This window comes from Neocloeon triangulifer, unplaced genomic scaffold, assembly GCF_031216515.1.
Source record: "Neocloeon triangulifer isolate White Clay Creek 2 clone unplaced genomic scaffold, ASM3121651v1 ptg000014l, whole genome shotgun sequence".
Taxonomy (NCBI): domain Eukaryota; kingdom Metazoa; phylum Arthropoda; class Insecta; order Ephemeroptera; family Baetidae; genus Neocloeon; species Neocloeon triangulifer.
In genome coordinates, this window is record NW_026775556.1 from 23,832,648 (window position 1) to 23,845,636 (window position 12,989).

At 35.5% G+C, this 12,989-nt stretch overlaps 3 protein-coding genes across 5 annotated transcripts; all 3 read left to right on the forward strand.

Annotated features, from left to right (window-relative positions):
• The first annotated feature begins 909 nt into the window (after positions 1-909).
• LOC132200564 (G-protein coupled receptor Mth2-like) lies at positions 910-4,466 on the forward strand. The gene is made up of 6 exons (XM_059626110.1): positions 910-1,230; positions 1,618-1,898; positions 2,292-2,559; positions 2,623-2,701; positions 2,750-2,904; positions 3,420-4,466. The coding sequence occupies exons 1-6, from the start codon at positions 1,002-1,004 to the stop codon at positions 3,905-3,907; spliced, it is 1,500 nt and encodes a 499-aa protein (XP_059482093.1). The 5' UTR covers positions 910-1,001; the 3' UTR covers positions 3,908-4,466.
• Positions 4,467-5,485: 1,019 nt separating this feature from the next.
• LOC132200496 (G-protein coupled receptor Mth2-like) lies at positions 5,486-8,714 on the forward strand. 2 transcript variants are annotated; one of them, XM_059625992.1, is made up of 7 exons: positions 5,486-5,763; positions 6,215-6,453; positions 6,507-6,759; positions 6,821-6,902; positions 7,359-7,519; positions 7,577-8,055; positions 8,697-8,714. In XM_059625992.1, exons 1-6 carry the CDS (start codon positions 5,505-5,507, stop codon positions 8,041-8,043), a joined length of 1,461 nt encoding a protein of 486 aa, XP_059481975.1. In that variant the 5' UTR covers positions 5,486-5,504; the 3' UTR covers positions 8,044-8,055; positions 8,697-8,714. The 2 variants fall into 2 exon arrangements, with proteins under 2 accessions (XP_059481975.1, XP_059481974.1); XM_059625991.1 differs by lacking the exon at positions 8,697-8,714 and having other exon boundaries at positions 7,577-8,229.
• Positions 8,715-9,221: 507 nt separating this feature from the next.
• LOC132200565 (ras-related protein Ral-a) lies at positions 9,222-12,872 on the forward strand. Of its 2 annotated transcripts, XM_059626111.1 has the most exons (7): positions 9,222-9,499; positions 9,741-9,863; positions 9,927-10,048; positions 10,950-11,036; positions 11,107-11,281; positions 11,410-11,545; positions 12,332-12,872. In XM_059626111.1, exons 2-6 carry the CDS (start codon positions 9,759-9,761, stop codon positions 11,524-11,526), a joined length of 606 nt encoding a protein of 201 aa, XP_059482094.1. In that variant the 5' UTR covers positions 9,222-9,499; positions 9,741-9,758; the 3' UTR covers positions 11,527-11,545; positions 12,332-12,872. The 2 variants fall into 2 exon arrangements, with proteins under 2 accessions (XP_059482094.1, XP_059482095.1); XM_059626112.1 differs by lacking the exon at positions 11,410-11,545.
• The last annotated feature ends 117 nt before the right edge of the window (positions 12,873-12,989 follow it).

Here is a 12,989-nt window from a genome sequence, read left to right on the forward strand (position 1 = left end):
AAATTTATTCAGCTAAATTAAATTTCGAATCACGAGATTTCAGGTTGTCCACTTGGTCAATTCAAGCAGAGTGTTGGAAGACTCTGCACGGACAAGTCGGATGACTAATCGATTAATAGAAAAGACTTTTATTTAAATATTGAAAGGAATAATATCTATGCTAATTAGGGTCATTAAACTATTGTCATGAGCTTCTCGTCAATATATATGACAAGTTGTTTGTTTAGGTGCTGGGATATCCTAGAAAATTTTCATGCCGTCATATGTGCAAGAAGAAATCTTGCCTCAGGTTATGAAAAGAGTGAGAGAACCATGAGGCGCCTAGATTTATTTATATGGCATGCATTTTTAATATGGTCAGAGTTTCGAAATGGATTTGTAGAAAGTAATTAAGTAGAAAAATCATTTACAAGGGAGACAGATTTATTTAAGAGCAATTGATTCCTATCTACAATTAATTTTCTTTGTTTATTTAAAAATTGAATTATTTAAACTAATCATTTAACAATCATTGAAAAATCAGTAATTAATTACTAAAAAATTGGTTGAAGTTGCATTTTTGTAATTTTATTTATATTTATTTAGAACTTTTAGCATCTGGAAGATTCTCTTTCACAAATAATAATTTGAATTTTTACGAGCCCACTATATAAACGTTTACAAACAGCATTCCTTGTAATTTTTTTTCTCCTGCCATAAAAAAAAACTCTTCTCTCATATTAAACTAAATGTTAAAGGGTCAAAGAAAGAGTTGCCAAGCAGCACATTGTGTTTTTGTTCGTTCTCCACCTGTCCCGTGTGTGTTTATAGGAGCCGGACGTGTGTAACATGCGTGCATGTGTACCTGTTCTTTCTCATCGGCAGGTAGAGGTGGTTCCCCGGCTCGGAGCAGACGCGGCTTTAGTGACATGGGAATTCCGCCAGCTAAAGAAACAGGTTTTTAATTTGTATACACCTGAGAGCTGAAAGAAAGATCAGCCGCGGTCAGTCGAATTAGCGAGATGCGAGCGTTCGGAGTGGAATTTCTGCTGCTCTTCGGCGTCGTCGGCGCCGAACTTTGCGAAAAACACTTTCGCAGCAGAATAGAAAAGGGCAAATTGACCGCGAAAGGAGATCTGGAAACTGAAGATGGAATTCTGCACGCCAAGGGCACTTTTTGGAAGGACTCGGGAGATTCGTTTTGGGCTTGCCCGTGTCTCACTGGCTCGTGTTTGTGGATTTGCAATAAAGGTGAGTTTGCAAATTTCAAGGGTAATCTACTCGTCACTTTTATTTTTGTCACAATTTTTCCTTCTCACGCATCAAGTATGATATAAAAATTTCGTGAGCCAAAAGTAATTTAAATGATTATTTTTTCATCGCGAATAAATTAGTTTGTGGTTCGTCTCGGCGTTGACTTCGCGTTTTAAAGACTTTAATCATTTTCCATTTTTTCAGATTTTTTTACTATTTTCTCGTGGATTTACTTTATTTTTTTTCAGTAAGCAATATTTTAACATTATAATTGTGTAACTAATTTAATGGTAGAAAACTAGAAAGTAAAATTATTTTTAGAATTGATAATTTTCATTGCGCCAAAAAAATGATACTAAAAATGAAGTTCATCTTCTATTTCAGATTTAATCAAGAGAATAGAAGAAACGTTTAACGTGACCTTCAATTTAAACAGCACAATCGAGATTTGGGATGTGAACAACAGTTCGCGTCAGGTTGTGCTGAAAGAGCATTTCAAACTCGTCCAAGATTCAAAGTGTTCTCATCCTGTGCTACTTGAACCAGAGGTTGTCGATTTGGATGAGCACAGAATTCTCGCAAATGGCACTCTTCACTACACACATGCGAATTTGTCAGAAGAATACAGATTTTCAGATCCTAGAAATTTCTGTGTCATACCTTTGGTGAGTACCATTAAGTATTTCCACTCAAAATGTTGAAATAAATTGAATTTTTATTTTTAATAATAAAAAAAATCCACAAATTAATAGAAAACCTTGGATTATAATTGAAATATTAATCGTTTTAAAGTTAAGAGAATTTTTAAATCATAAACAAATTTTTTTAAATATTAATTTTATATTAAATTGAGATTTTTTTCACTTTATGAATATATTTTATATTATTTTTATAATTTTGTCTTTAGTTAAAAAAAATTATTTATAAAATTGTAATTATTTCAATAAACTTTGAGCAAAGTAACATATGATGGAACTAAACTAAAGATGGATTTCACTTGACTTTTCTGCTCAGATATTAAATTTCATTGTAGCTTTTATTTATTAATTTCTTTTCAGGATAACTCGCCACCTGTGATAACAGTTTGTGTTGATGTCGCGGAAACGCCGCTGAAATTTTACCTCTACACACCTTTTTTCATCCTGAGCGCCCTGTTTTTGCTGCTTACCTTAGTGGCCTATTGCTTTGTCGGCCCGGCCGAACGGAAATCCCTGCACAACAAGACGATTTGTTGTCAGTCGGCCGCCCTGCTCATCGTTTACATCTGCCTTTCGATCACTTATTTGACCGGTGGTTATAACGCCATGTGGTTCTGCGTCTCCACGAGTAAGTCGTTTTCTATACCCACACTGAGGACAAACACTAAACGCGCTAATTTATTTTTCGCAGCCTACTTCACTTATTACTTCCTGCTGGCGTCATTCTTCTGGCTCAACGTCATGTGCGTCGATATGTACTTAACTTTTAGGTAAATTTTATTTTTTCCAATTTATTTTTGTAACATAAATATTTGCAGGAGTTTGACGCGAACGGTGGAAATAAAATACTGGCAGGCGTCGGTTTACGCCTGGGGGGTTCCCTCAGTTTTCGCAGTGGTGATGATTCTTGCTGACCAACTTACTACTGGACCTCTCAGCCCTGATATTGGAAAGGCAAGATGTTGGTTCAACGGTAAATTTTCTTTAAATTTGTTTATAAATTTGTGATAATTTAATGCTATGTGACTAAAACATTTAAATAGAATTGATTTTTTTAATATCTTCCGTAAAATGTTTGCGAATTTGGACATGAATTTTTAATTGCCTAATCCAGGTAAATTAAAAAAAAAATTGTTGAACAAAAGAGACAACAGGAAAATAAAAATAAGATAATAAACAAAAGTTGACTCTTTAAGATCATTTCTCAGTCAATCTATCAAAAAAATGACAATTTTTAGCCTCTAAGTTAAGCATTAAAATTGCTTTTTTTTCAATTAAGTGTAATGAAAAATACTGCGATATTGCTTTTGATCGGCACATCAGCACAGTTTTTTTCAATATCCATATCTAGTCTAAATTGACATAAATTAATATTTTTTAAATATCATTCATTTTTGTTTGTCGGTTTTTTCTTTAATTTTTTTAGTTGCTAGATAATTATTTGTCTATTTTTTTCCCCAAACTTATCAAGAAACATCAATTTTTCAGGCTTTCTGACGGAGCTTCTGTACTTTGACGGAGTAATAATAATTTTGCTGGTCGCCAACGTGGTCCTGTTCGGAATGACGGCCATCCAGTTGTGGCGCCTGAGGCGAGAGTCGAGACGCGTCCTGCAGACGAGCAACAGCCGCACGCACATGGGCACCGACACGCAGCAGAACCGCGACCGATTGACCCTATTCTTCAAAATGTTCCTTCTGATGGGGTGCCTGTGGGTCATGGAGGTCATCTCGTGGGCCGCCAAGGGCCCGGACAGCTACTGGTACCTCACCGACATTCTCAACAGTCTGCGCGGGGTGCTCATTTTCTGGTTCTGCGTGTGGTCCAAGAAGTCGGTGCGGAAAGCGTTGCTCGGCAAAATCACGCAATGGTGGAAGAATCCGATTTTGGAGACGGCCAGTCCACAGCACTCGACGTCCAACACCGGCTCCACTCCCATGACGCTGAGCACGGCCAGCGGGCTTAACGAGTTATAAATATTCATTTAAATTCGGGATTGTCAAAAAATCTCATTTTAAACGATTTTGCTCACGTCGATCTTCTCAGTTGTAAATATATTTTCGGTGAAAGTACTCCTATAATTTGAGAAGTTTGAGCTTATGAAATCAGAAATAATTAAATGAGACCTTTTAAAATATAATGACTAAAGTGTAAGTTAAAGATATGAGCTTTTTTTCAATATTTTTGCTTTCATGATGTGACATTAATTTTACGTCTTGTTGTAAGTTGATAGGGAAATCAATTTAGTTTATTTTCTCGTGCCAAAATGTATATAAAAATAAGTTTGGATGTTAATGCTGGAAAATACGTTATAATTGTAACAAATTGTGAGAGGATGCGAGTTGAATCATAAATTTACTTTCCCTGTAAAAGGAAACAATAGTTCTGTGACCACTCCTTATTAACTATGCTATGGTACAATAGAAGTATTTTGTGATTCGGAGAAGTGAAATTAAATGTTCTGTTTGATTTTTTCACTAAATTAATATGCATAATTTTATTGAAATAAAATGGTAGATACAAAAGATCTGATTTTAATTATATTTTACTCAAAATGATTTGCCAAAAATAGCATTTCCTTTAATTTCATGACATCTTTAATATTCTCAACTGTCGACTGTCGTTTTAAATATTTTGTTAAGTGCTTAAACGTGAGTGGAATTTGCAGTATATTTAATTCCACATATATACAGTCTCATTTTTTCCACTTATGGAAACTGGTTTTAGAAACGTGTTTGAGCATCTGCAGCATTATAAAATTCTTGTTCTTTCAAAGTAATTCGCAAGTGCCGCAAAATTTTGAAAGATATAAAATTGAAACACTCGTTTTTTACTATACTGGTAAAAGCAACTCTAAATATTACAAAGGAAGAATAAAATTTAAGGAAATTTTTAAGTGTAAATAAAATGAAATTGTAACCAGTATGTCCAGAATTGAAATATCGTAATCCCAGAAAAAAATTATTATTATATGGGTAATTAGTTCATTTAATAAACAAAAAAATGGCAAAAATAACTGATGCCACACAACTTTAAGTCAGTGACGTCAGTCAGAATCTTCAAGAAAATATATTCGTTTATAAACGAAATGATAATATTTACCATGGGAAAGAGTCGGGCATTGTCTCTTACTCAACAAGACGAAAATAGTAATTAAAAAGATAAAATCACTTACTTAGTGGGAATTTCATATTATACGACACTTCCCGACCAAGGGAACAACAAAACCGCACCCACGTGGCTGCGCCTCAGAATAGCAACTTCCTGATTTAATTTGACATTAAATTTATAAAACAAATCTTTGGCTCATTCTAAAGCGTATTTAATTAAGATTTCAAAACGACGAAACCTTACAATTTTCAAATGAATTAAATATTCAAATTTTAAAACTGTGTAAATTTTATTTATATATAAAAATAGATCTTGACTGATCTTGGCGAGGAAAATGAGCAATGACGTAGCTTTGGTTTGCGTTCATCGGATATATGAACTGAGTAAGTGCGGAAATTCACTGCGGTTTTTTTGGTTGACATAAAACTGCAAGAGAACTCGGCTTTAGCATTCAATCTCACGATGGCGAGCACCGCTTTGTTATCAATTGTGCTTTTTCTCACACTGGCTGCTTTTTCTGGCGGCGCAATTTCAGCCAAGGACGGCCGATTTTGCGACGATGTCACGGTGGTGCAGTCGCACGACGCCGAACTTAGGACGGACGGCAGTTTGCAAACGACTAATGGAACGATTTACCCAAAGAGAACGTTTTGGAGGGAAGACCGGCTTTGGCACGTTTGCCCATGTCTCATTGGCCTCTGCATCCGCTACTGTCCAAATAGTAAGAATAAAAATCATTTTTTTCATTTACCGTTAATTTTAGTGCTTCAATAAGTTGTATTGAATTTCATCAAATCAAAGTAAAAGTTGAAAGCTCAGTTTCAGTTGATTAAAAAAAAAACATAATTAATTAATTTACTGTAAATATTAAGGTGATAAAAATTGTTTCAATTTTATTTTTAAAATTTTTATGATAAAATTTATTTCAAATACTTTAATTCTAACAATATACTTTTTTACTTGCACTATTCATGTATTGCATTAAATTTTTGATGAATTATTATTATTATTTATTCTTCTCGGTCAATACAAAAAAAATTTTAAATTGGAAAAAAAGAGAAGAAAGGGTTTACAACTAGCAGATGTCTGCTAAAACGCCCGACATCAAAAGAGACACGGCCGCTATTAAAAAAGGATTATTTTTCATTGTAGCTGATTGTTTTATTTTTTAGGTCTCATAAAAAAGAAGAACCACACTCTTGTGCCTGACGACGAAAGATTTCTTGTTTGGGATGGAGACACGCAGTTTTGGGTTTCACCGGAAAGAAAATTCAGAATCATCAAAAATTGCAAATGTGACCGTCCCAGATTAAACATCGACCAAAAATATCGAATCCTGACGGACGGAACCGCTTATTTGACCGAAGTGAAGAAAAATATTTCGCCTACAGATTACTGCATCATACGCACCGTAATTAAAAACGTAACCAAAAATGAAATATTGTTAACATCCAAAATTTGCAGCAAAACGAGCAAATCATGTACCACTGTTTGGAACAAGACATCACGAGATTTGAAGTGCTGTACGTTTTCTATTGCATTAGCGCCGTGTCTTTGCTGCTCACCCTAGTCCTGCTTTTGCTCTCCAAATTTCGGACCACGCCGCACGGTCTGTCATTGATTTGCCTGGTCATCAGCTTGTTCATCGTGTTTCTCAGCAAAATTGTCATCGGCACGGAAGACGTCGATCAACGCTGGCATTGGTGCACCATCAGTGGTAAATTACAAATCGAATCAAGATTGCAATCGGAATTAATATAAATATGCTTCTATTTCAGGCTACGTCATTTATTACTTTACAATGACCACGTTTTTCTGGCTGAACATTTTATGCATTGAGGTTCATGCAATCATCAAAAGGTAAAATAAAAAAATTATTTTAGTATTTTAAAGGCCTTTTTTTAGTAATAATATAATCTGTTATTAAATTCAAAGCAACTCACAGACTGATAGAATTGCAAATAATAATAAACAATTCTATAATAGGCTAAATAAAACGTTCATTTATTCATTAATTATTTATAAATGAATTTGTCAATATATTTGTATAAATATATAATTATTTATATATTTATATTTATTTTTTCATTTGCTGTTTATTCATTTATTTATCTAACCTCAGTTCCAACTGTCTAAAAGAATTGTGATTTTTTTTCTAATTTGTCTCCTTGCAAATTAAGGAATGATTATCAACTCTGAACCCTTTAATCATTTTTTTTTACTTATTTATCATAGTCTCTGGTTATAAATTAGAACCAGAAAATCCATAAAATAATATTCATTATTAATTTCATAATCGTTCTTGTTTTTTTTCAGTTGTCTATCTGATGGCACCCAAAGCAAATTCTTGCAATACTCGATCTTCGCTTGGGGCGCCCCTTTCATAATTTTGATCGTTGGCCTTTGCCTTGATCTGTTGGTAACGAGCAACGACACTCTCCACCCAGGAATTGGAGCCTACACTTGCTGGTTCCAGGGTAAAAACCAACAAAATTTAAAAATTACAGTTTTATTAATTTTTTTTTTTAAAATAGGAAAATTGACCGAATTGATTTTCCTACAAGCGTCCGTGTGCACCATTCTGCTGATCAACGCGATAATTTTCGCCTCGGCCGTGCGATTGCTTTTAGCGCTGAAAGCGAAAAGGTCCGAAATCGCTCTGAGGCGCGGAAAGGAAGAGTCGGTTTCGTGGTCGCAGCTCGAGTCGGGCTGTGTCGGCGTCACGGCCGGCCTGTGCCTCTTTTTGGGTTTTGTTTTTCTGACCCACATTTTGGTTTCGTGGGTGACGGACAGACGCTCATTTGTCAGGTTGATCTCTGACTCGACCGGCGCCCTTCAAGGCGTGTTTGTTTTCATTCTGTGCCTCGTTTTCACACAACTGCTGGATAAACTTTGCAAACGGGAAACGAACGAGAAAATGGTCCGAGTTACGTGCGAACCGGCACCGGTGGCTCGGTCCAGCGTCATTAGAACATCTATGATGCAGGTGGCCCTGCCGTAAAATGACATACATGTATGAAAATATTAAATTATTTTATGCTATTTTTCCGTATTTTTTTTATGTATAAAAAATAATAATATATTAAAATAAATTTAAATGTATAATGAAAAAAATTGACTTAAATTGAAAAATTAAAAACATTATTCATCGAATGGATACTTAGGACAACCATCTTCATATAATTATATTGCCTTTTTCTTATTCCCACTAATAGTTCATTTCAATATGAACATAAACCAATAAAATTTCATTAATTAATTTATTATATTAAAATTTAAAATCGGTTTTATGCAATTTTATTATACAATAAACTTATGATACAATATAAACTGGAATGTCGATTACAATTTTTTCGACCCGTGCAGATGCTAATTTTGTATTAAATATTTCATGTAATATTAAATAATATTCTTTACCACAAGGATGAGCAGATAAAAGATGAGAAACCCAAAGAAAATTTCTCACGCTGCAGAAATCAAAGAAATTCTATAGGATATAAGCAGCATGGCGCAAGTTCAATCAAATTTTATATAGTCTGTGTGTGTGTAAGAAAAATCAAGCTGGGCTGTATTCAGTATAATTATTTCCTTATTAATAAATCTCTGCTTGTTCCTGAAAACAGTTTTAAAAATTTTCTAAAATATAACTATTAGGAGCAGTGCGCATAATAGTACCTTCAATCACACACGCTTCGCATTTCATCTCTAATACTTTTTGCCTGCCTATCAGAATCAGAAATCAGATCAGGTGATGTGAAATGCCTTTTTGTTCAATTTTCCTCCTTTCTTGCTTTTTTATGCAAACAGTATTTTAAAGCTCCAATAAAAAAAAAATACATCCGCGGGACCATGGGATACGTCCATGTATAATGGGAACTTAAAATCATGAGAGCAAAAGTAGCAGTTCCAATTCCCCGGCTGAACAGCATAACTATGATTTTTTGTTTTAATTAAATTCTGTGACCTCCCAATGAAAAAGATAAGGCTAATTTTAATTAAACATATGCCTACCAGTTAAGAATTTTTGTCTTTCACGGTCCATCTAGCGTTGCAGCAAATTGAATTAAAATCCTAGAATTTGACGAAGGCACACAAGATTACAAAAACACGTAAAATTTGAATTAATTTTTATTACGCCCCCTTTTCTGTTTTTGATTTCCGCCTCAGGGGCAGCAGCGTCGCTTTTGTTCATCAGATAGGTGGGAGGAGACATAGCGCATATTTGTACTCGACCGCTTCGTTCCACTTTTCCGCCTCGCAAATAATCGCAACCAAAAGACTGCATGGTGGATATTAATTAGCACGCAGCTCTTCGTAATCGACAGGTCGTGCCGATCTGTTTGCGAGTCGTGCCAGAGGACGGGGCTTCTCGGGAGAGAAGGAAGCGCAAGGCGGATTCGCACAGGGAGCATTGACCCTCTCTCTTCCTTCGCAGAGCAGCCCTTTTATTTTGACAGGTAAACGCAAACGCCGAGCAAACAGACGAACCCTTGGCAAAGTCACACACATTCCTGAGGGCTGCGATAGTCTCCACGGCGACCCGCCACTCGACTCCTTATCGATTTGCCGTGATGAATCAGAGCGGAGATTCTCTTTGCCAGTTCTCTCGGGTTGAGCAATATGGATGGGCGTGACTCATCCGTTGTCAATTACTGCAAGGAATGCCTCACTCAGCTTAACCCTTGGCCCAAATTGCAGGTCCGTTTATCAGGCAACATGTCCAAGAAACCGGCCGTCCAGCCTGCGCTCCACAAGGTCATCATGGTCGGCAGTGGCGGCGTCGGCAAGTCGGCTCTCACCCTCCAGTTCATGTACGACGAGGTAAAAAATTTCTTTTCCTCTATTTTGGAATTTAATTTCACCTCACATTAATTTCTTCCATAGTTCGTCGAGGACTACGAGCCGACCAAGGCTGACTCGTACCGAAAGAAGGTTGTTTTGGACGGTGAGGAGGTGCAGATTGACATTCTGGACACCGCTGGACAGGAAGATTATGCAGCGATCAGGTGATTGTAATACCGCAGCAACAGTTAGGAAGCCGCTCAAAATCGCAGCAGCCTTCAAATTACATATTCTAATATTCTCGCAAGGCTTTTTTTGTATGCGTGCAGGAAAACTTATGGCCCTCCTTTAATTGCATTAAAAAAGAAAAATAGTACTATTTGTGGTACAACCAGGAATAGCATCCATTGATATTTATGGAGAAAGAGTTCCATCAAGTGTCCAGTGTCTGCCACATAGCTTGAGAAAAGTTTCATTATGATAATCCTAAACCGTCATATTGAGTTTTCTCTTTATTGTAATGTGTAGGCTAATATTTTTACTTTTGGCTGTATCTTTACATATTAGTTTCATGATAAATATTTCATCAAATTATTGTGAATTTATTGAGAAACATGAAACTTAAAATAAGCTTTTTTACCTGAATATTGCTGATTAAGAGGGATTTAACTATAAAAAACTTCTTCATAAAAAAATGTGTCATCTCACAATTTTAAATTGACAATGACTAATATTTAAAAAAAATCCCATATAATGATACCTACTTTTAAAATTTTGACATTCAATTAAAGACCCCAATTTTCATTAGTGCAGAATACAATCACTACACAACATGTCATTTTAAATTTATGCTTATTTATTATTTATTTTGAACTTGATCTTCCAAAATATTTCATTTTTCTATCGTTTCTTACAAAATTGTATAAATTATAATTTATGTAGTTCCACTCCATTAGTCAATACAAATTTATAATTGTCAAAAATTAAAAATGAACGATTTGGTAAATAAATACCTAATTGAGATTTAAATGGTACAATTGAAACGTAAAGCCAAGTACTCGAGTTATGAACCCATTACCGCTGAGGAGCAATTATATGCTAATGAGCCTTTGTATTGTTTCCCAGAGACAACTACTTTCGCAGCGGCGAGGGTTTTCTGTGCGTGTTCTCCATCACCGAGCACGAGAGTTTCCAGGCAACAGAGGAGTTCAGGTAAGCAAAGACTAAAGAGGAGCGTGGGAAAGTGTTTTGGCCAAAAGTAGTGCATTGTTTTTATTCTCAGGGAGCAGATCCTGCGAGTGAAAAACGACGACAACATTCCGTTCCTGCTGGTGGGGAACAAGAGCGACCTGAAGGACAAGCGGAAGGTGTCGCTGCAGGAGGCGACGTCGCGGGCGCAGCAGTGGGGCGTGCCGTACGTCGAGACGTCGGCCAAGACGCGCGAGAACGTGGACAAGGTGAGTAGTCGGAGCAAATTCTAACCGAGAGTGTGCGTGTGTGTTTCGTTGGCTTTTTTTGCACGAGTGACGCACGCACAGGCCTGGCGAGCGAGAGCAGCCGCAGCAGTCACTGGTCGGTGTTGCAGGTGTTTTTCGACCTGATGAGGGAAATAAGGTCGCGCAAGATGGAGGAGAACAAGGCCAACAACGGCAAGAGCAAAGACAAGTGCAAGAGGAAGAAACGCAAATGCACCATCTTGTAGAGCAGACTCTTCCGAATAGGTGTGCTGCACGCTTTGTTTGTCTATGTTTGACCAGCTTGGCCACTCACAAGTTTAAGACTTTGACAAACTTTTGCATTTTTGTTACATACTCGCCTATAATACTAATGATCGGTGCAAAGTTCAAATTCTTCTTTTTAACGATGACTCTGGAGAATTTTTAGTTTAGTGACTTTGTAACCTCGATGGTGGCTTTTTATATAAAAAAATTACTAATATAAGGCATCTTGTTATCCAACTATTTTCCTATTTTATTAATAAATTATTCTACTAAACTTTAATGGCTATAATTTTGTTTGTTTGAACAGAGCTAACTGAAAGGCATTATCAGAAACTATTTAATTTTTCAACCATTATTTGCACAATGAAGTATTTTTAATTTTTGACGGACTACTATTTTTACTGTTTACCTTTTGGTATTCTATTTTTTTTTTATCTCGATTTTCCCCAAAGAGTTGAAATTAAAATTGCTCTTTTCTGAGGATTCTGATTGTTGAAAAATTATTAATTTATAGTATTTTAATGATTTTTTTGGATAGTTTTTAGTGGGCTTCTTTTCCTTTCTAACAGGAAAGCAATTTTCTACGTAAAATTTTGGTGATGGTTTTTCTTCAAATTATCTTTGGCCAGCGCTTTTGAAGTCCAGGTATTTTTGGAAATAAAAACAAGCATGTGTATTTTTATTAAATTTTCATTTTGCTGGAAAGCGAACAGGGGAATTGGTTCTTGTCCCATCGTCTGTAGCAAAATACACCTTCTCACATCATCAATTTTCATTTTCTCTCAGGTTTTTTGTGAGCTGCTGCAGAAAATCGCCAAGCGCAAGGCTGCTGAAGAGGTGACCAACAACAAAGAAGACAAGGCCACCAAAAAGTGTTGTGTTATTATGTGAAAATCATTCCCCTAAAGTACTGAAAACAAATGCCTTTTTTTCTACAAAAGTAAAAGCAACCACATGGAGACGACCACTCGCATTTTCCTTGTAATTTTCTCGGCGGTTGCGCCTCTACAATGTTTTTATTTGTGTTCTTGCAAACTTTAAACAAAAATTTGCGCAGCTCCATTAAATGGAGTGCAACTGCTGAATATTTCACTTTTGTAAATAATAATATAAAATGTACCACGATGATAACTTATATTTACTAAGTTTGCTTCGCACACTCAAATTTTTTTAACGAGTAAATTGTAACAGGCTTTTTCTGTATCGTTGTGAATGGCGAAATCAACTGATTTTATATCAAACTCTTATAAAATTAATAATTTATGCTGTACAATTTGAGTTATATTAAACTTCTATTATTTAATAAAAATTGATATTTAGAATCTTCTATGTATTTGTAATATTTTACTAAATTCTAAATCTGTTAAAATATTAAAAATAGTTTACAATATTGCAAAGAAAAATGAAAAAAAAACGCATATCCCCGCCACAATTTTACTACTTC

Coding starts and splice junctions, on each gene's coding strand:
- LOC132200564 (XM_059626110.1), top strand. CDS start 1,002: ATGCGAGCGTTCGGAGTGGAATTTCTGCTGCTCTTCGGCGTCGTCGGC. Junction 1,231..1,617: donor TTTGTGGATTTGCAATAAAG/GTGAGTTTGCAA, acceptor CTTCTATTTCAG/ATTTAATCAAGAGAATAGAA. Junction 1,899..2,291: donor ATTTCTGTGTCATACCTTTG/GTGAGTACCATT, acceptor ATTTCTTTTCAG/GATAACTCGCCACCTGTGAT.
- LOC132200496 (XM_059625992.1), top strand. CDS start 5,505: ATGGCGAGCACCGCTTTGTTATCAATTGTGCTTTTTCTCACACTGGCT. Junction 6,760..6,820: donor GCATTGGTGCACCATCAGTG/GTAAATTACAAA, acceptor CTTCTATTTCAG/GCTACGTCATTTATTACTTT. Junction 7,520..7,576: donor CTACACTTGCTGGTTCCAGG/GTAAAAACCAAC, acceptor TTTTTAAAATAG/GAAAATTGACCGAATTGATT.
- LOC132200565 (XM_059626111.1), top strand. CDS start 9,759: ATGTCCAAGAAACCGGCCGTCCAGCCTGCGCTCCACAAGGTCATCATG. Junction 10,049..10,949: donor GAAGATTATGCAGCGATCAG/GTGATTGTAATA, acceptor ATTGTTTCCCAG/AGACAACTACTTTCGCAGCG. Junction 11,282..11,409: donor CGCGCGAGAACGTGGACAAG/GTGAGTAGTCGG, acceptor TCGGTGTTGCAG/GTGTTTTTCGACCTGATGAG.